The following is a 22,682-nucleotide window of genomic DNA, read 5'->3' on the forward strand; positions in this document are numbered from 1 at the left end:
TTCACGTCTTCTGGTCCCTAGAGTGTTGTTCCTTTGTGGCTTTTTTATTTTTTTTTTGGTTGCCTGTGCTCAGCGCTCTTTTTAGCAAACGTTGCAGATCTGACAAGAAAAAAAAAAGAAACCCACACAAGTGCAACATTGTGCCTGAACCATGGTTATTTTGAGTAACAGGACTCAATGAGGCCTGGCTGAATGTTCAGTAATTGGTTTCAGACATTGTGTCAGGTAAACTCTGCTACTCCACACCCTACCTCTTGCTATAATGAAGACAACTCGAATAGTACCAGGCTTCTGGTTGGATTATATGACTAATCCATAAACTGAGGATTAGAAACCTCAATCTTCCCTACACAAACTCACAAAACAGCAACACACCTACGTATGTGACATCCTCTTACTATAAACTAACACTGCTACCACACAATTAATAACAGAGTTAACTCAAAGCTTAAAAGAAACCTCCACCCTGAAACACATTTAAATATGTTTAGATTGAAATTTGTGGTCTGTTTATTGATTCTGGTGCTAATTTATTATTATTATTATTATTATTATTATTATTATTAGTTGGTGCTGTCTTTTCGTTAGCATTTCCACATCATGCTGATGCCACAATGGGATATTGTTATTGCAAGCAATTAATAGGACGCAAAATATCAAAATGAGTGATAATGGTTAGAATTTGTTCCTAGAAATGAAAAAGAGCGAGTGGTTCCTTTCTGCTTTTTCCAGCAGCATGCAATATCATATTAATGAAAAAAGCCAGCATATTGGTATGAGCTCAAAGTCCCAGAATGCAATCCAGATATACAACAGCAGAGACTCGGATGCACAAGATGACGGGCATGATAATGGTGATGCTTTGGAAGCGGATCTGTTTGAGCAGAGTGTACAGCTAAGCACGTGAAAGAGCTGGTAAAACTATATCTGAAGTGTTATTATTTGTAGAACAACAAAATATAAACCACAAAATGTCTAAATTACTAAAGCGCTGCTGCATCGTGCTGTTTAGCAAGAGCACGATGCGGTAGTGCTTTTTAGCAAGAGCACTACCATCAGCGGTAGGGTGCATCAGTTGCCCCCTAAAAATGAAAAGTTCCTCTGATCATGATGCATTTTTGTTTTTATGTTCCTTTTGGTAAGAAAACACACTGGGTGAAATATTTTGACAAAATTCAAAAGTTTAATGGTGGCACCAGGAGCTCAAAGTTATGGAAAAAGCTGCTATTTTATGACTTTTATGACAAAATTTCGATCACTTTTCATGAAACATTATGGCACCTTATAGAGTATACCAAATATCTTAGATACACATTTTTAGTACATATTCTAACTATATTATCAAGCACAGTTTGAGTTTTAGCTGTTCACTGAATCATTGTTCAACTACTTTTAAACAATACAAATGTATTATGAATCACATTAATGCTTCTCAATCCCTTGCAAAGGTTCTTAACATGATCTCTGGCTCACAAGAAATCAATAAATGGAGTCCAACATTGTGATTCAAACCTTACGCGAAAACATAAAATAAGCGTTTTTTGGCAAAAAATGAACCTCATGGTGCCACCATTAGACTTTTGAATATGGTCAAAAAATTTTACAGGATGTCTTGATTGGTGAAAAGGAACACTCAAACAAAAATGCATCAGATTTTATGAAAGTGAGGGCAACTGATGCACCCTAATCAGCGGGTAACCGAACAGCAATTTAGGACACAGTTAACCAAAATGAAAATAAAAGTGAAGTTTTAGCTAAAAAAGCCGTTAAAATTAAATATTGGACACTGTTGAAGAGCATATGTTAATTTTAGAAATAAATATACAAGTGGTTCAGGGTGGATTTTTCCTTTAAATACAAAAGACAGTGGCTTTATTTTGGCATCATGAAAGTATTCCAAATGTGCATAAAGGAAAAAAAAATGCATGTACCTCTGCTTGGACCCCCAACTTGAATGCAGCCCTACATATATCCCTGAATGAAGTCATGTAGCTGCCCTGCCTTCAAATAGTCCTGGAGAGCTGGTCATTATTCGTGACAATAATTCAGGTTAGTGTATATTTAGATTGCTTATCCTACTATCTCATTAACCCTTTGATTGCTTTTTAACCAAGGACTAACCTACATAGCAAGGACATTTAGCCCTACTTATGGCTTGACAGAGTGCATTTTTACTCTGCTATGCTTGCACAATGAGCCTCGACAGTAACGTGGGGTGTTGTCACATGTTGTATATCTCTCCACCAGGGGGAACCCTACCAGGCAGGAGTGAGCCAACAGTAGATACCCTGTCAGTGCCTCCTATTTCCCCCAACTGGTATTACTTCATGGCTGGCGGAGGCGCCATCTTGTTCCTGGTTATTGCCGTTGTCATGGCCATTGGCTGTCGCCGCCTGACAGCCAAGAGGAGCCGACCCACCATGGCCTACTATAGTCCCCACAGTGCTTACTACCCAAATGGTGCCATGTCCAGAGCAGGGGGGGGTCCTAAGTTGACTGTCTGGGTTGAGAAGGGGGATGGAAACTCCTACTGGTGAGGGGACTCTGTGTGATAGATGTTGACCTACATTGCTGACAGAAGGTCAGAGGAAAAGAACTCAGAAGAGTACTGAAAAGTTGGTTTAGCATAAGGGATGCCTCAAACAAGAACTATTTTTTTCTTTGGTACCACCCTGCTACCAACTGCTTGGGAACTGCACAACCGAAAAGTGGACAAGAACCAGCATCTGCTCTAAACCTGTTGGTATTCTTTGTGTTTTTTTTTTTCTTTCGATGCACCTTCACATGCTGGATGTGCTGAGACACTGTGAGTCTGTTTACTGCAGAGTACTATCCAGAGGTTTTCTGGAAGAGTGCCATATGGGAAAACCTTCCAGTACGGGCTTAACTGTGATGTAACCAGGTTGAAAGCTCCTTGTGCCTGTGCCTGGTGATAGCGCCTGAACTACCAAACCATCAGAGACTAAGTGGACATGGTGTCCAAGCCAACAACCTTAATCATAGATCCAAGACTGGCATGATGCTTTAATAACATTTCAGATGGGGATTGGTTCCAACTGGTCCCAAATCAGGGCTAGATGATGGAATGGATCACGAGATCAGGACTGAAGGACAGTCTTTAAGCTTTTGCAGAGCTAGATAAGAATATTAATAATCATGTTGTATATCTAAATGTGGTGTCAACCTGTGTGGTTTACAAAACTGAATGAATCTTGGGTAAATTTACAGCTGTCAAAATGTTTGCACTTTGAATAGATCCTGGTAGTATTTGCGAGGCGATCTGGGAAAACCCGTCGGATGATGCTGTGGATAAATTTGGGCAAATTGATAAAAAGGTTTTGGCCAGAATTGAGCATACTTACCATACCACAGCATAAATATATTGCACTGAAATGAAAATGCTTTTATTTACTTTTTGAACTTGCCTTGATGTAAAGATCATATTGGTTAAGTTTAGTGAAAGGACATCCAAAACCTCTCTAGCCAAGTGCAATTTTCTCAAACGGTTAACATCAAACTTTGGATAGCTACATGCCGTAGCAAAATGTAGCTGAATCAATTCAGTTTCTGATACCCGCAATGCTCCTCCGCCAACATTGTAAAAGAATCCTTGTTCAAACTTAAATTTCTCACTTTTTAGACTTCAAAATGCTAGAACCAAACTTGTGTCTGAGGTACAAACAAACAAAAAAAAAAAATCCCAAGATATTTCAGTTAAAACATTGAGTAAGAACAATATAATAGAACAAAAAGAAGGGGTTTCCCAGGCCGCCACACAATTTACAATTTCTATGTTTACTATTCAGCCAAAAAAGACAAAGACAGTCAATGGACCATTTCTAATGAGTGTGTTGAAGCTGGGCAATGGGGTATAATACAGTTGAGCATGCATGTGTACAATTTTGTATATCTCTACAGGCTCAGGTTCAGTGATCAGCGTGACTCTAATGAAAGAAAGTCCAGTCAGAACCTTCCAGAACAATAACAAATCACATTTCATCTCATGTATTTTAGGTCACAGTAAAGTTGGCATCAAAGATGTTCATACTCAGAGTAAAACTAGAAGAGAGAGAGAAAACATTTTTTCATTGCCATATTTCTCCACTTCAAGACTAGTTTTACTTGAGTTCTGCAGTTTTATGCCTGTTCCTCAAATTTCACAGCAGAAATCCCCCAAAATATTGTGTAGGCCCCGTCGGTTCCAAGCCAGAAGTGAGGAGGCGTGCATTATTCCAACCAAACGGCTGTCAGTGTTTTATTCCCTGCAACAAGCCACATAAACAACACCAGCTGCTTCCCTTCACCGCCTCGTCTTAATGAGGACCGAGAGAGAGAGTGGAGCAGTGAAGGAGCGATCTCTGTGCACTCCCAACAGCTGGCAGACATTTTGTTATGCCGCAGGCCTTGGAGACTTCCAGAACAATGAAGAGCATGCAGCACCTTTGCGTGGTTCGCTAGTTTTTGGAGCAGTTTTTCGAAATCAATTTATCGTTACTGAGCAATTGGGTCAAAAATTAGATAAAGAGATTGAGAAAGACTTTCTTCAGTGTTCGTTCTACTTGTTCCCTAATTCCCAGGGCAGTTCCTTGTTTGATAATTTTGAGGATTTCTTAGCTTCTTAGAATTTTTGAACGAGTTTCCTAGTTTCCTTGTTCCCTGGATTCGAGTGTTTCCTAGTTTCCTTGTTCCAGAGGTTTGAGTGTTTTCTAGTTTCCTTGTTCCCGAGGTTCGAGTGGTTCCAATTTCCATGTTCCCTAGGTTCGAAGGTTTCCTAGTTTCCTTGTTCCTGAAGTTCAAGTGGTTCCTAGTTTCCATGTTCCCTAGGTTTGAGTGGTTCCTACTTTCTGTGTTCCCTAGGTTTGAGAGTTTCCTATTTTCCTTGTTCCTGAGGATCAAGTGGTTCCTAGTTTCCTTGTTCCCTAGGTTTGAGTGTTTCCTACTTTGTATCTCCTAGGTTTGAGAGTTTCCTAGTTTACGTGGTTCAAGTGTTTCCTAGTTTCCTTGTTGCCTAGGTTCGAGTTGTTCCTAGTTTCCTTGTTTCCTAGGTGTGAGTGGTTCCTACTTTCCATGGTCCCTTGGTTCAAGAGTTTCCTAGTTTCCTTGTTCCCGAGTTTGGAGAGGTTCCAAGTTCCCTTGGTTCCCAGGTTTGAGAGTTTCCTAGTTTCCTTGTTCCCTAGGATCAAGAGTTTCCTAATTTCCTTCTTCCTGAGTTTTGAGAGGTTCCAAGTTCCCTTGATCTCTAGGTTGGAGAGTTTCCTAGTTCCCTAGGTTTGAGTGGTTTCTACTTTCCATGTTCCCTAGGTTTAAGAGTTTCGTAGTTTCCTTGTTCCCTAGATTTGAGTGTTTCTTAGTTTTCTTGTTCCCTAGGTTTGAGTGGTTCCTACTTTCCATGTTCCCTAGGTTCAAGAGTTTCCTAGTTTCCTTGTTCACATGGTTCAAGTGTTTCCTAGTTTTCCTAGATTTGAGTGTTTCTTAGTTTCCTTGTTCTGTAGGTTTGAGTGGTTCCTATTTTCCATGTTCCCTAGGTTTGAAAGTTTCTTAGTTTCCTCGTTGTTGAGTTTTGAGAGGTTCCTAATTTCCTTGTTCCCTAGGTTCAAGTATTTCCTAGTTTCCCTAGGTTTGAGTTGTTCCTAGCTTCCTTGTTCCTTAGGTTTGAGTGGTTCCTACTTTCCATGTTCCCTAGGTTCGAGTGTTTCCTAGTTTCCTTGTTTCCTAGGTTTGAGTGGTTCCTACTTTTCATGTTCCCTTGGTTCAAGAGTTTCCTAGTTCCCTTATTCCTGAGTTTTGAGAGGTTCCAAGTTCCCTTGGTCCTTAGGTTTGAGAGTTTCCTAGTTTCCTTGTTCCCAAGCTTCAAGAGTTTCCTAGTTTCCTTGTTCCTGAGTTTTGAGAGGTTCCAAGTTCCCTTGGTCCCAAGTGTGGCAGCGGGGGCGTGGTCAAGCGCCGGTCTGTGACAGGAGGGTGGAGCCGGGGAAGGTGAGTGGCAGAATCGCGACACCTGAGGATAATTAACCTGTGTTTGTGTGTGTGTTTTCCCAGTAACCGCTCCCTATTTAAGGAGGCAGAGAGAGAGGAGAGGGAGCGCAACCCGGGACCAGACAAGTGTGTGCGTGTGAATGAATGAATGCGATTATACTGAAAAGTTGTAAAAATAAATCGCCTGTCTGCCTCCAAACGCTGTCCTGCCGTCCTCTGTGCTCCACCCACACTCGATACGCGCAACAGTGGTGCCGAAACCCGGGATTGAACCAGGGCCCTTTAGATGGAGTTTACCACCCTCTTTGGGCTGCATTCCCAAACAACCCGACTCCGAGAAGTCCGCGTCCCCGGCGGGGCGGGGGCCGTTACCGGCCTCACACCGTCCACGGGCTGAGCCTCCATCAGAAGGACTCAGGCCCCCGGCCCGCGCCGGACGATGCGGGCTTCCGTACGCCACATTTCCCCGCGCCCGCTCCGGGACGGGGGATTCTGTGCGGACCCCAACCGTTTACCTCTTAACGGTTTCACGCCCTGTTGAACTCTCTCTTCAAACTTCTTAGAGGGACAAGTGGCGTTCAGCCACGCGAGATGGAGCAATAACAGGTCTGTGATGCCCTTAGGCCGGCGTCCCAAACTTTTCAGTATAATCGCATTCATTCATTCACACGCACACACTTGTCTGGTCCCGGGTTGCGCTCCCTCTCCTCTCTCTCTGCCTCCTTAAATAGGGAGCGGTTACTGGGAAAACACACACACAAACACAGGTTAATTATCCTCAGGTGTCGCGATTCTGCCACTCACCTTCCCCGGCTCCACCCTCCTGTCACAGACCGGCGCTTGACCACGCCCCCGCTGCCACACCAAGTTTTGAGAGTTTCCTAGTTTTCTTGTTCCCTAGGTTCAAGTGGTTCCTACTCTCCATGTTCCCTAGGTTCGAGAGTTTCCTAGTTTCCTTAGGTTTCAGTGGTTCCTAGTTTCCTTGTTCCCAAGTTTTGAGAGGTTCCAAGTTCCCTTTTCATGAGGTTTGAGAGTTTCCTAGTTTCCTTGTTCCTTAGGTTCAAGAGTTTCTTAGTTTCCTTGTTCCCGAATTTTGAGAGGTTCGAAGTTCCCTTTGTTCCTAGGTTCGAGAGTTTCATAGTTTCCTTGTTCCCAAGGTTCAAGTGTTTCCTAGTTTCCTTGTTCCCTAGGTTTGAGTGGTTCCTAGTTTCCTTGATCCTTAAGTTTGAATGTTTCCTACTTTACATGTTCCCTTGGTTTAAGAGTTTCCTAGTTTCCTTGTTCCCAAGTTTTGAGAGGTTCCAAGTTCCCTTGGTCCCTAGGTTTGAGAGTTTCCTAGTTTCCTTGTTCCTTACATTCAAGAGTTTCCTAGTTTCCTTGTTCCCGAATTCTGAGAGGTTCCAAGTTCCCTTGGTCCCTAGGTTTGAGAGTTTCATAGTTTCCTTGTTCCCGAGGTACAAGTGTTTCCTAGTTTCTTTGTTCCTGAGGTTCGAGTGGTTCCTAGTTTCCTTGCTCCCTAGGTTCGAGTGTTTCCTAGTTTCCTTGTTCTTGAGTTTCTAGTGGTTCCTACTTTCCATGTTTCCTAGATTCGAGTGTTTCCTAGGTTTGAGTAGTTCCTACCTTCTATGTTCTCTAGGTTTGAGAGTTTCCTATTTTCCTTGTTCCTGAGGATCAAGTGGTTCCTAGTTTCCTTGTTCCCTAGGTTTGAGTGGTTCCTACTTTCCATGTTCTCTAGGTTCAAGTGTTTCCTACGTTTCAGTGGTTCCTAGTTTCCTTGTTCCCTACGTTTGAGTGGTTCCTAGTTTCCCTAGGTTCGAGTGGTTCCTGGTTTCCTTGTTCCTTATGTTTGAGTGGTTCCTACTTTCCATGTTCCCTAAGTTTGAGTGTTTCCTAGTTTCCTTTTTCCCTAGGTTTGAGTGGTTTCTACTTTCCATTTTCCTAGGTTTTGAGAGGTTCAGAAGTTGAGAGAGACTTTCTTCAGTGTTTGTTCTACTTGTTCCCTAATTCCCAGTGAAGTTCCTTGTTTGATAATTTTGAGAATTTCTTTGTTTTCTAGAATTTTTGAGCGAGTTTCCTTATTCACGTGGTTCAAGTGTTTCCTACTGTAGCTTCCCTAGGTTTCAGTGGTTCCTAGTTTCCTTGTTCCTTAGGTTCGAGTGGCTCCTATTTTCCATGTTCCCTAGGCTTGAGAGTTTCCTAGTTTCCTTTTTGCTGAGTTTTCAGATGTTCCTAATTTCCCTAGGTTTGAGTTGTTCCTAGTTTCCTTGTTCCCTAGGTTCGAGTGGTTATTATTTTCCTTGTTCCCGAGGTTTGAGCATTTCCTAGTTTCCTGTTCCTGAGGTTCGAGTGTTTCCTAGTTTCCTTGTTCCTGAGGTTTGAGTGGTTCCTAGTTTCCTTGTTCCTGAGGTTTGAGTGGTTCCTAGTTTCCTTGTTCCTGAGGTTTGAGTGGTTCCTAGTTTCCATGTTCCATGGGTTCGAGTGGTTCCTAGTTTTCTTGTTCTTGAGGTTTGAGTAGTTCCTACTTTCTGCGTTCTTCTTGTTCCCTAATTCCCAGTGCAGTTCCTTGTTTGATAATTTTGAGAATTTCTTAGTTTCCTAGAATTTTTTAAGTGAGTTTCCTTATTCACTTGGTTCAAGTGTTTCCTAGCTTCCCTTGGTTTCAGTGGTTCCTAGTTTCCTTGTTTCTTAGGTTTGTGTGGTTCTTATTTTCCATGTTCCCTAGGTTCAAGAGTTTCCTAGTTTCCTTTTTTACATGGTTCAATTGTTTCCTAGTTTCCCTAGGTTTCAGAGGTTCCTAGTTTCCTTGTTCCCTAGGTTTGAGTGGTTCCTAGTTTCCCTAGGTTTGAATGTTTCCTTGTTCCTTAGGTTTGTGTGGTTCTTATTTTCCATGTTCCCTAGGTTTGTGAGTTTCCTAGTTGCTGAGATTTGAGAGGTTCCTAATTTCCTTGTTCCCCAGGTTCAAGTGTTTCCTAGTTTCCCTAGGTTTGAGTTGTTCCTAGTTTCCTTGTTCCCTAGGTTTGAGTGGTTCCTATTTTTCATGTTCCCTAGGTTCAAGAGTTTCCTAGTTTTCTTTTTCACGTGGTTCAATTGTTTCCTAGTTTCCCTAGGTTTCAGAGGTTTCTAGTTTCCTTGTTCCCTAGGTTTGAGTGGTTCCTAGTTTCCCTAGGTTTGAGTGTTTCCTTGTTCCTTAGGTTTGTGTGGTTCTTATTTTCCATGTTCCCTAGGTTTGTGAGTTTCCTAGTTGCTGAGTGTTGAGAGGTTCCCAATTTCCTTGTTCCCCAGGTTCAAGTGTTTCCTAGTTTCCCTAGGTTTGACTTGCTCCTAGGTTCCTTGTTCCCTAGGTTCGAGTGGTTCCTGTTTTCCATGTTCCTTAGGTTCAAGAGTTTCCTAGTTTCCTTGTTCCTGAGTTTTGAGAGGTTCCTAGTTCCCTAGGTTTGAGAGTTTCCTAGTTTCCTTGTTCCATGGTTTCAAGCATTTTCTAGTTACATTGTTCCAAGTGTCTTTCATAATTTCCTTGTTCAATACTTTCAAGTATTTCCTAGTTTCCTTGTTCAAGTTGCAGTGTGTTCCCAGCTCACTAGCTTTCTTGTTCTCGTTTTGAGCATGTTTCTTTCATCTCATGTACCTTTCCTCATTTATTTATTTTCTTATTTCAGTAGTCAAGTGTGTTTCTTTGTTTCCTTGTTCCCAGTGTTGAGTAGATTTCCTAGTTTCAAGTGTTTGTTCCTAGTTTCCTTGTTTAAGTTGCAGTGTATTTCCTAGTTCCTGTGATATGAGTGTCTTATGTGTTCAGGGGCACTTTTGATAAAATTTAGCTCAACTATTCACCCTAGTCATGTGTAATAGTTAATTATCCTTCACTGCATTTCCCCCCAAGCTGGTACTCAAAGTGCGGTATTCAATCTGGCGAACACTGTTTGGTTTCTTGTTGTAACAGGAAGTAGAAAGCAATGATCAAGTCTCACTAACTTTGGGTTTTGAATGACAAATAGGTTAGTATTTCACTACTGGATGGTTTTACCTTTATAGCTAGAATATCTCACTTGATTAGTATTGTGAGAAGAGAAGGGATGGAGGCAAAAAAAGAGAAAGACAGTACTTTTGTGAGCTATTCCAAGCGATTTAGAGAAGTGGTCAGAGAAGTATTGGCACTGGCTTGCAGCATGCTTTTAAATTAATCTCATCTTGCCGTACATTTTATTGCGCATATAATATTTTTAATTATTTAATGGACCCAGTAGCATTTATTACAACTGCTGGAAGTTTTCCTCCTTCATATCTGTGTAGAATGTAGCAACGAGTGAACACTTTCTCCAGAAAGATGATGCCAAAATCCTTTTATCTCCCAGAGATCTACACTTTTTTGTTCCCCTAACTATTCATGACACTAAATGATGCTCTTCTTTGGACTCGGGCATCTCAGGGCTTGTAAAACATACAGACATGCAGTTGTCATCTTCTTCTCAGAGAATTTGTTGTTATCTCGTCCCTGTAGAACAGATTGCTCACAGCAGAGCTAGTCAGCCCACCACCTTCGCATCTGTAGCATGCAGGCTGCTTTCACGTCAATTTCTCAGCTTTGTTTGGTTTGGACCCAGCAGGCCTCAGTTCAAACGTTTTCTCAACAAAGCCGGTATTGTCCCGATAAACCACCTAATGCCGCTTGACATTCTAGCCGTTTTTATCACCCCACACAGCTTATGTAGGTGGTTCTGATGTTCAGACTGTACTTATGTTTAAAAGAATGATGATGATGATGATGAAGGTGATGCACTTTCCTGTATGAATGTGGCACTATACCTCAAAATCTTAAAATGAGTGTGCTGTTTGGGGAAAAAAAGTAATGAACGGAATATTTTTTGCTTGATGAATTGGAAATGCCCTTTTAAAAGACGTATGGTAATAAAATCTTATTTTTCTAACCAGGCGTTTCCTTTACTTCTTAATAATTTCCTATTAATTATGTGTAGTAACCTGTAATTAACTTTGCCATCTTCCTGTTTCTGTAACAACACCTAATTTTCATAATCGTTGTTAATGACTTTTACAGACTGGGCTTTGGGCAATTTTGTATTTTAATTAAATCATTTCTCCTCCCCACAGTTAAAAAAATGGACCCCAGAGGTAATCGTCTTCTCATCAACCGGGACCACAAAGACACAGGTAGGAAATTAGCGACTTTTTTTTTTTTTAATACTGCAAAAAGAAATTTTTGTTTCTCGGAATTCTCTTAAAAGTTCCCCCATAAAGACTTTTTTTTTTTTTAAAGGCACAGAATAACTAGAGACCCATAATCTGTGCATCTTTATACATTGGCAGCTACCTGCCCCATTAATTAAGCATAATTAAGTCTATCCTCAGCCCACATGCCCTCCACCATGGTGCCAATCACCTCGAGCTCATTTGTTGATGCCAACAGGGCAAATGTGTATCTACACTAATGAAAAGCAGAATAACAACAAATTAGTGTGAGGTTTGTTAGATTGTAGAATCTTCACATCTTTGGCAAAGAGATAGAGGGGGGCACAAAATTTAGGAAAATGTAGATATGTTCTCTTGAAGTCCTATACATATGGTGTCAATGTTACCAATTCAGGCTGATTCTTCATCCCTCCACACCACACCACCTTTCTTGGGTGCCCAAGGTTATATATAGTCTACAAACTGTCTACAACCAACCAACTGCACTTGTTTAGTCATGTTGTCATGCCACTGAACAAACAAACAAGCAAACAAACAAACATACAGTGGGGCAAAAAAAGTATTTAGTCAGCCACCAATTGTGCAAGTTCTCCCACTTAAAAAGATGAGAGAGGTCTGTAATTTTCATCATAGGTACACTTCAACTATGAGAGACAGAATGGGGGGGAAAGAATCCAGGAAATCACATTGTAGGATTTTTAATGAATTAATTGGTAAATTCCTCGGTAAAATAAGTATTTGGTCACCTACAAACAAGCAAGATTTCTGGCTCTCACAGACCTGTAACTTCTTCTTTAAGAAGCTCCTCTGTCCTCCACTCGTTACCTGTATTAATGGCACCTGTTTGAACTCGTCATCAGTATAAAAGACACCTGTCCACAACCTCAAACAGTCACACTCAAAACTCCACTATGGCCAAGACCAAAGAGCTGTCAAAGGACACCAGAAACAAAATTGTAGACCTGCACCAGGCTGGGAAGACTGAATCTGCAATAGGTAAGCAGCTTGGTGTGAAGAAATCAACTGTGGGAGCTAGGGTGCATCAGTTGCACTCACTTTCATAAAATCTGATGCATTTTTGTTTGGGTGTTCCTTTTCACCAATAAAGACATCCTGTAATTTTTTTTGACCATATTCAAAAGTCTAATGGTGGCACCATGAGGTTAATTTTTTGCCAAAAAACGCTTATTTTATGTTTTCGCGTAAGGTTTGAATCACAATGTTGGACTCCATTTATTGATTTCTTGCGACCCAGAGATCATGTTAAGAACCTTTGCAAGGGATTGAGAAGCATTAATGTGATTCATAATACATTTGTATTGTTTAAAAGTAGTTGAACAATGATTCAATGAACAGCTAAAACTCAAACTGTGCTTGATAATATATTTAGAATATGTACTAAAAATGTGGATCTAAGATATTTGGTATACTCTATAAGGTGCCATAATGTTTCATGAAAAGTGATCGAAATTTTGTCATAAAAGTCATAAAATAGCAGCTTTTTCCATAACTTTGAGCTCCTGGTGCCACCATTAAACTTTTGAATTTTGTCAAAATATTTCACCCAGTGTGTTTTCTTACCAAAAGGAACATAAAAACAAAAATGCATCATGATTGGAGGAACTTTTCATTTTTAGGGGGCAACTGATGCACCCTAGTGGGAGCAATTATTAGAAAATGGAAGACATACAAGACCACTAATAATCTCCCTCAATCTGGGGCTCCACGCAAGATCTCACCCCGTGGGGTCAAAATGATCACAAGAACGGTGAGCAAAAATCCCAGAACCACACGGGGGGACCTAGTGAATGACCTGCAGACAGCTGGGACCAAAGTAACAAAGGCTACCATCAGTAACACACTACGCCGCCAGGGACTCAAATCCTGCAGTGCCAGATGTGTCCCCCTGCTTAAGCCAGTACATGTCCAGGCCCGTCTGAAGTTTGCTAGAGAGTGTTTGGATGATCCAGAAGAGGATTGGGAGAATGTCATATGGTCAGATGAAACCAAAATAGAACTTTTTGGTAAAAACTCAACTTGTCGTGTTTGGAGGAGAAAGAATGCTGAGTTGCATCCAAAGAACACCATACATACTGTGAAGCATGGGGGTGGAAACATCATGCTTTGGGGCTGTTTTTCTGCAAAGGGACCAGGACGACTGATCCGTGTAAAGGAAAGAATGAATGGGGCCATGTATTGTGAGATTTTGAGTGAAAACCTCCTTCCATCAGCAAGGGCATTGAAGATGAAACGTGGCTGGGTCTTTCAGCATGACAATGATCCCAAACACACCGCCCGGGCAATGAAGGAGTGGCTTCGTAAGAAGCATTTCAAGGTCCTGGAGTGGTCTAGCCAGTCTCCAGATCTCAACCCCATAGAAAATCTTTGGAGGGAGTTGAAAGTCCATGTTGCCCAGCGACAGCCCCAAAACATCACTGCTCTAGAGGAGATCTGCATGGAGGAATGGGCCAAAATACCAGCAACGGTGTGTGAAAACCTTGTGAAGACTTACAGAAAACGTTTGACCTCTGTCATCGCCAACAAAGGGTATATAACAAAGTATTGAGATGAACTTTTGTTTTTGACCAAATACTTATTTTCCACCATAATTTGCAAATAAATTCTTTAAAAATCAGACAATGTGATTTTCTGGAATTTTTTTTTCTCATTTTGTCTCTCATAGTTGAGGTATACCTAGGATGAAAATTACAGGCCTCTCTCATCTTTTTAAGTGGGAGAACTTGCACAATTGGTGACTGACTAAATACTTTTTTGCCCCACTGTATACGGTATCTAAAAAATAATCAAAAATGACTGGCTTGAATCCTGTGCACCATGTGAGCTGATGTATCTTCAACGTCTTTAGTTCCTTTGGCAGGGTTTCCAAAATTTGTAAGAAGACGTGAAGAAAAATTTCCCCCTATCCAGTAGAGATAATGTAAAGATTGTACCATGTGTCCACGTTCATAAAAAACAAAGTCTCCACCCTTTTCTTCTAGATGTACAACTCTCAGACTGGACCACTGTAGAACCTTCCTCAGAGCCTCCGGTAACACGATCGACAGGCAAGGAGAATCCCTGGTTGAACACGCTGGATCCCATTCTCCTCACTATTATAGTGATGAGCTCTCTGGGAGTTCTGTTAGGTGCTGTGTGCGCTGGTCTTCTGCTGTACTGCACCTGCTCCTACGGAGGCCTGACCTCACGCTCCTCCACCACCCTGGAGAACTACAACTTTGAGCTCTATGATGGCATCAAGCACAAGGTGAAGTTTAACCAACAGCGCTGCTGCTCCGAAGCTTGAGGACCACCTGGCTGATGTTTCATCGGGCATGCACAATTTGGCGCTTTCAAGAGAGACTAGCCCCATCTCTTGGGATGCATGTTACCACCTTGCTGCTTGTTGGCGCAATTGTTGGAGCCGACGCTTCCAGCTAGCCTTTTTGCTTAGCTCAGATCTTGCTTGGCTGGATGCAGGTTGTTGATTCAAATGTGGATTATCGAAGGCTGCTTGGAGTTCTCTCTCTCTCTCTTGGGAAGCATTTCCCAGCTTAGCCTCAAATAGATATTAGTACATATCAGTTCTGTCTATTCCAAAAAATTAAAAAAAATCTCATGTTAAGCTTTGGGTCCTGAATGGGAGCCGGTGGAACTGATCCGAACTCTTGTCATCCCAAAATGCAGAGCTTTTGTGGCATGTGACTGATGGTGTGGTGATGTTTGTTGACGTTTTATGAGCTTTTAAGTTTTCTTTTCTTTTCAATTTCCTGACTGTGATGCCTTAATGCTGGTCAATTCCAAAACTGACCATCTTATTTCATTTTTGAATCTTTACATCTATTCAGTGCTCGTTTGGTTCTGTGATCTTGTTTCATGTTTCACTCTGGCTTTAGTAGAAAGACAAGAAACACAATGTAACCTTGTTAAGACAAGTAGAATTTCATAGGTTTTAGTTTGAAGCCATGTGATTATGCTAGGTTTAAGAAAACGCAGGACCATTTTCTGTGTGTGTGTGTGTGTGTGTGTGTGTGTAAAGCAACAGGGAATTTTGTCAGTGCAACCTATGGATTGCTGTGAATGCTAATGGACATACTGCTGAGCTTGATGGTATTACAGATTAAGAAAGAAAAGAGTGGTTTTTTTGCGGCGAACACACAGCCATGAGGAACACCATCACTGAGACTTTGAACAACCAAGGCCAAGTACTTATCATTTACTACGTCTTTCCCCCTCTGCATTCCCCCCAAACGAGGCTGAAGGTTAACAGGAGACAGGTTTAGTGATGAATTGGGTTGGAGCTTACGTAAGCTCCCTAGCGGCTTTCAAAGGCTTCATGATGAAGAAAAAAGACGAAGTAAATCTTTTCCCAGAGTCACTGATAGATATCGTCCATGACAAGCACGAGAACACGCACTCATGTACGCTCACACATCAACCGTGTTACACCTCTGCAAAACAAGACACGGAGGAGCGCACCAGAATGTTGAGAATCCGATTAGGGAAAATGAACGCGTTGTGCTTTTTGACTTCACGCTCATCTAAAAGACTGTCACTACTGGAATGGGACCGTTTCCAAGTGCCTTGGAGCTGCGCTGGCACTCAAAGACTCAAAGCTTTTATGTGTCTCAAAACACTCAAAAAGACTTGAGCAAAATAAATAAATAAATAAATAAATAAATCACAGCACTGGGTGGACTTCCAGTTCCTCTCTGGAAGGTTTGTACAGGAAAAAAAAAAAACATTAAGATGTGCTTTTTATGATGATTATTGTTATGATTATTTAATAAAGTATTGATAATATCAAGCATTGGGAAGAATCTTTTGAAGAGAAAGTGAATGTTGGGTTTGAGGTGTGACGAATACTGAGTTCCAGGGGTTGGAAAACATCACAGCTGGACGGGATTCAATCGACTGTTTAAAAACTTTCATGTGTGCGGTAACCATCCGATCGAATAACCGTGCAACCATCACGCCCTTGGTGTTAATTATTCAGAATAAAATGCCTTGATGTTGTGTTTAGCATGTCCACACACACACACATTTACACCAGTATGTTTTTGCAGCAGTGTGGAATTAGTTTGGCCACAAAGAGAACAACTGGCATCTATCTATAAAAGCTGATCCATAAAACATCAACATGCACTACACACACACACACACACACGTGCTCGCACACCACTGTGTTGGCTGCAGGCTCTCTCATCTCCCCATGGGCTCCCATTAGCCAAGACCTTCAGTCTCCTTCATTTAGAAACGCACAACATCAAAGCTTTGAAGTGCCTTAGTGTTCGCCACAACGTCTCCTTCATCCCTCCGTCTGACCCAGCCACCACACCGAGCCTTCCTCAGTTAACCATTTCACTCCATCCTACCAGAAAGTAGGATTCCTTCAGCCAATACTGCCATTGCACAATAACACAGCTAAATAAAATGTTTCACAATGCCCCAATTTTTAATCGATAAAGATTTTTTTACTCTCACTCAGGATCTTTCTATCTTCTTCTCCTAATGTTTTTTTAGGATGCTATTTCTCCCTCAGTTTTCAACCAATCATCACCAAATTTCACATGAAGAATACCTCTGGGCTGAATTACCTTGATATGACTTTTGGCGCTGATCCGGATCACTGATCCGGAATGATTCATGAAAAGCGGGATTTTTTTCAATCACATAACTCTGTCAATTTTCACGATTTTTTCAAATCAGTTTTTTTATGCCCCATTGGCCAAAAGGCCTGAAGGGGGATTATGTCATGGCAATGGCCGTCCGTCCATCCATCCATCATAGGAAGGGTGCTCACGTTCTGAAATCAACTCCTCTCACAATTTTTGGAGGAATTTCACGAAATTAGGCAGGATTATTTGTTACATGTTAGGGTGCATCAGTTGCCCTCACTTTCATAAAATCTGATGCGTTTTTGTCTGGGTGTTCCTTTTCACCAATAAAGACATCCTGTAAAATTTTTTGACCATATTCAAAAGTCTAATGGTGGCACCATGAGGTTCATTTTTTTGCCAAAAAACGCTTATTTTATGTTTTCGCGTAAGGTTTGAATCACAATGTTGGACTCCATTTATTGATTTCTTGTGACCCAGAGATCATGTTAAGAACCTTTGCAAGGGATTGAGAAGCATTAATGTGATTCATAATACATTTGTATTGTTTAAAAGTAGTTGAACAATAATTCAGTGAACAGCTAAAACTCAAACTGTGCTTGATAATATATTTAGAATATGTACTAAAAATGTGGATCTAAGATATTTGGTATACTCTATAAGGTGCCATAATGTTTCATGAAAAGTGATCGAAATTTTGTCATAAAAGTCATAAAATAGCAGCTTTTTCCATAACTTTGAGCTCCTGGTGCCACCATTAAACTTTTGAATTTTGTCAAAATATTTCACCCAGTGTGTTTTCTTACCAAAAGGAACATATAAACAAAAATGCATCATGATCGGAGGAACTTTTCATTTTTAGGGGGCAACTGATGCACCCTAATGTTGGTACTACGCATATTGTAATTTTGTTCAATTCGGTCACATTTTACCTGAGTTACAGCCCTTGATTAACAAAATTATAATTTGACAATTTCATGAGAGAGTGTTTTCCTTCTGAAATCAACTCCTCTCACAATTTTTGGAGAAATTTCACGAAACTTGGCATAAGGCATTGTTATATGTCGGTACGATGCGTATTGTTATTTTGTTAAATTTGGTTGCATTTTACCAAGTCAAGTCAGTTTATTTGTATAGCGCTTTTAACAATAAACATTGTCACAAAGCAGCTTTACAGAATTTGAATGACTTAAAACATGAGCCAATTTTATCCCCAATGAGCAATCCTGTGGTGACAGACGACATGAGGAAGAAACCTCGAGAGGAACCAGACTCAAAAGGGAACCCATCCTCATTTGGGCAACAACAGACAACATGACTATAACATCAACAGTTTTAACATGAAGTCAGTTTCATTGATGTTATAACTCTTTATTGACGGAAACTTGAGTGCAAAACTGTTCATGACAACTGCAATCCTAAAGTTAGCAAGTCAACTGTAGTCCTCAGCCATAAAAGCATAACTGTAAGTGTCCAGAGCGTCTTCCAAGTGTGACTTTCAACTGTCCATATGGGGCCGTCCTCCACGGGAGCGATGTGATGAGACTCTGACCAGACATAGGGCATCAGGATGGATCAGGCAGGTCCGAGGAGCAGAAGAGGTCAGCATCTTGATCTCAGGATTGATATGTAACTCAGAGGGACAGATGGGGGGGGGGGGGGGGGGGACACAGGTTGTTAGGTATGCCCAATGTCACCTGAATAAGTAGAAACAGTATACATTTTGCACTGAATAGAAGCAGGGACTCCGACAAAACTAAGACAGCATAACTAAAAGGGGAGAGCCAGAAGGTAACACAGGCATGATGGAGCCCTGGGACATAAAGTAGCCAGCCACTACACCGTCAACAAACTCGAGTGAGCAAGTGAGTGGGGGACTGACATCATCCATACATCCCAGTTTACCAAAACACTCTATGTCTGAGGACCCTCCAGATCTACACCTTTACCTCATAAACACCAGTAACACAAGGCTTGCCTAAACAGATATGTTTTCAGCCACCGTGTCTGATTCCCGAACACTACTTGGAAGGCTGTTCCATAACTGTGGGGCTTTGTAAGAAAAGGCTCCGTCCCCTGATGTAGCCTTCACGATACGAGGTACCAGCAGTTGGCTGCACCTTTTGATCTAAGTAGATGTGGCGGGTCATAAAGGACCAGAAGTTCGCTCAGGTACTGTGGTGCGAGACCATTCAGTGCTTTAAAGGTCAATAGTAGTATTTTATAATCAATACAAAATTTGATTGGGAGCCAATGCAGTGTGGATAAGACAGGGGTGATGTGGTCATATTTTCTAGTTCTAGTAAGGACTCTTGCTGTTACATTTTGAACTAACTGGAGCTTGTTTATGCACTTATTGGAACATCCAGACAGTAAGGCATTACAGTAATCCAACCTGGAGGTAAGAAAAGCATGAACTAGTTTTTCTGCGTCATGTAGCGACATTAAATTTCTTATCTTAGCAATATTTCTGAGATGAAAGAAAGCTATCCAGGTAATGTTATCGATATGAGTTTTGAATGAGAGACTGGGGTCAATAATCACTCCGAGGTCTTTTACTGCTGCACGTGAAGAAACAGAAAGGCCTTCCAGCGTTACTATGTAATCAGAAAACTTGCTTCTAGCTGCATGTGGTCCGAGTACAAGTACTTCAGTCTTGTCAGAGTTAAGCAGAAGGAAGTTAATGAACATCTAGTGTCTAATGTCCTTTACACATTAGGGTGCATCAGTTGCCCCCTAAAAATGAAAAGTTCCTCCAATCATGATGCATTTTTGTTTTTATGTTCCTTTTGGTAAGAAAACACACTGGGTGAAATATTTTGACAAAATTCAAAAGTTTAATGGTGGCACCAGGAGCTCAAAGTTATGGAAAAAGCTGCTATTTTATGACTTTTATGACAAAATTTCGATCACTTTTCATGGAACATTATGGCACCTTATAGAGTATACTAAATATCTTAGATACACATTTTTAGTACATATTCTAAATATATTATCAAGCACAGTTTGAGTTTTAGCTGTTCACTGAATCATTGTTCAACTACTTTTAAACAATACAAATGTATTATGAATCACATTGATGCTTCTCAATCCCTTGCAAAGGTTCTTAACATGATCTCTGGCTCGCAAGAAATCAATATATGGAGTAAAACGTTGTGATTCAAACCTTACGCAAAAACATAAAATAAGCGGGGTTTTTTTGGCAAAAAAAGAACCTCATGGTGCCACCATTAGACTTTTGAATATGGTCAAACAATTTTACAGGATGTCTTTATTGGTGAAAAGGAACACCCAAACAAAAATGCATCAGATTTTATGAAAGTGAGGGCAACTGATGCACCCTATTACACATTCCTCAGTTCTATTAAGCTGGTGACTCTCATCTGGTTTTGCAGAAACATACAACTGTGTGTCATCAGCATAACAGTGGAAACTAATGCCATGCTTACCAATAATATCACCCAGAGGTAATATATATAAAGAAAAAAGCAGTGGACCCAAGACAGAACCTTGTGGAACACCAAACTTTACCTCAGTATTAGGGTGCATCAGTTGCCCTCACTTTCATAAAATCTGATGCATTTTTGTTTGGGTGTTCCTTTTCACCAATAAAGACATCCTGTAAAATTTTTTGACCATATTCAAAAGTCTAATGGTGGCACCATGAGGTTCATTTTTTGCCAAAAACTGCTTATTTTATGTTTTCGCGTAAGGTTTGAATCACAATGTTGGACTCCATTTATTGATTTCTTGTTAGCCAGAGATCATGTTAAGAACCTTTGCAAGGGATTGAGAAGCATTAATGTGATTCATAATACATTTGTATTGTTTAAAAGCAGTTGAACAATGATTCAATGAACAGCTAAAACTCAAACTGTGCTTGATAATATATTTAGAATATGTACTAAAAATGTGTATCTAAGATATTTGGTATACTCTATAAGGTGCCATAATGTTTCATGAAAAGTGATCGAAATTTTGTCATAAAAGTCATAAAATAGCAGCTTTTTCCATAACTTTGAGCTCCTGGTGCCACCATTAAACTTTTGAATTTTGTCAAAATATTTCACCCAGTGTGTTTTCTTACCAAAAGGAACATAAAAACGAAAATGCATCATGATCGGAGGAACTTTTCATTTTTAGGGGGCAACTGATGCACCCTACTCAGTATGTCTAGAAAAAACACCATTTACATCAACATACTGATAGCGATCAATTAAATAGGAGCTGAGCCAGGAGAGGGCCGTTCTCTTAACTCCCACAACATTTTCTAGTCTATCCAGAAGAATGGAATGATCAATGGTATCAAATGCTGCACTAAGGTCAAACAACACAAGCAGCGAGACACAGCCCTGATCAGATGCCAACAGTAGGTCGTTTACTACTTTAACCAGTGCTGTCTCTGTGCTATGATGAGGTCTAAATCCTGACTGATACATTTCATGGATGTTATTCCTATGTAAATATGAGCATAACTGCTGTGCCACAGCTTTTTCAAGGATCTTGGAGATAAAGGGGAGGTTTGATATTGGCCGATAATCGGACAGCTGACAGGGATCAAGGTCAGGTTTTTTAATCAGGGGTTCGATAACTGCTAGTTTAAAGGATTTGGGTACATAGCCGATCCTAAGAGAAGAATTTATTATTTTTAGAAGCGGTTCAATTACTTCAGGTATTATCTGTTTGAATAGACGTGTAGGTAAGGGATCTAGTACACAAGTTGAGGATTTTGATGCGGAGATTAATGAAAGTAATTCAATTTCTCTAAAGGGAGTAAAATATTCTAATTGCTGATCTGATACAGTTATATTGTTAACTACAGGGTCACTTACACTGTCTGGCCTTAAATTAGTAGTTTTTTGTTGGATATTTTCAATTTTGTCATTAAAAAAATTCATTAAGTCATTGCTACTACATACTGCAGGTGTGCATGTGTCTATAGTGGACTTATTCCTGGTTAATTTTGCTACAGTATTAAATAGGAATCTAGGATTATTATTATCAGAGTTATTACCAGAGTTGTGGCCCTTGGTTAACAACCTTGTATTTTCACAATTTCATGAAGGTGTGCTTGCCTTCTGACATCAACTCCTCTCACAATTTTTTGACGAATCTCTCGAAGCTTGGCAAAAGCCCTTATGACAGTAATGTACATATTGCGATTTAATTTTGTTTGTAAAAATTTTATCAGAGTTTTGACCCTTGATTAAATAGCTTGTAATTTGACAATTACATGAGGGTGTACGTTCTTCTGAAACCAACTCTTCTCACAATTTGTGGAGGAATTTCACCAAACTTGGCAAAAGGCTTTGTTACGGTATATGACAGTTATACACATGGAAATTTCATTTAATTTGGGCAAATTTTACCAGTTATGCCCTTGATTATTAACAAACTTGTACTTTGGCAATTTCATTAAGATGTGCTTGCTTTCTGAAATCAACTTCCCTCACAATTTTTGGAGGAATTTCATGTAATTTGGCAAAAAGTTTTTATCCCTGAAAGGCCCGAAGGGGGTTTATGTTGTGGCGATGTGCGTCCGTCCATCCCAGGAAAGGTACTCACTTTCTGAAAAAAAAAACCTCCTCTCACAATTTTTGAAGGAATTTCACAAAACCTGACAGGATTCTTTGTTATATGTCAGTAATACACATATTGCAATTTCGTTCAATTCAGTCACATTTTACCAGAGTTATGGCATATTTGCCAGCAGGGGATAATGAGCACTCGGGTTTTTTTTTTTTTTGTGTAATATCACATGGCTCCGTCATCACAAGACTCTGTCACCAATTTACTTGTGACTTGAATGAGAAAGTGATTTCTAATGAAACTTTATCCCTGCTGTAGCCCCTTTCATAAGGAAACACTTAAGACATATAGCACCAAATAACC

General features: G+C 40.5%; 1 protein-coding gene across 2 annotated transcripts in view; it reads left to right on the forward strand.

The window, feature by feature from the left end:
* nrp2a (neuropilin 2a) overlaps window positions 1–15,980 on the forward strand; it is a 122,882-nt gene extending 106,902 nt beyond the window's left edge. For both annotated transcript variants that reach the window (XM_060898497.1, XM_060898498.1), the window contains 2 exons: window positions 11,077–11,136; window positions 14,175–15,980. In XM_060898497.1, the coding sequence (XP_060754480.1) occupies window positions 11,077–11,136; window positions 14,175–14,479 (365 nt within the window). In that variant the 3' untranslated portion in view covers window positions 14,480–15,980. The remainder of the gene's footprint in view (window positions 1–11,076; window positions 11,137–14,174) is intronic.
* Window positions 15,981–22,682: the final 6,702 nt, after the last annotated feature.

The sequence above is a fragment of the Neoarius graeffei genome, chromosome 18, assembly GCF_027579695.1.
Source record: "Neoarius graeffei isolate fNeoGra1 chromosome 18, fNeoGra1.pri, whole genome shotgun sequence".
NCBI lineage: Eukaryota > Metazoa > Chordata > Actinopteri > Siluriformes > Ariidae > Neoarius > Neoarius graeffei.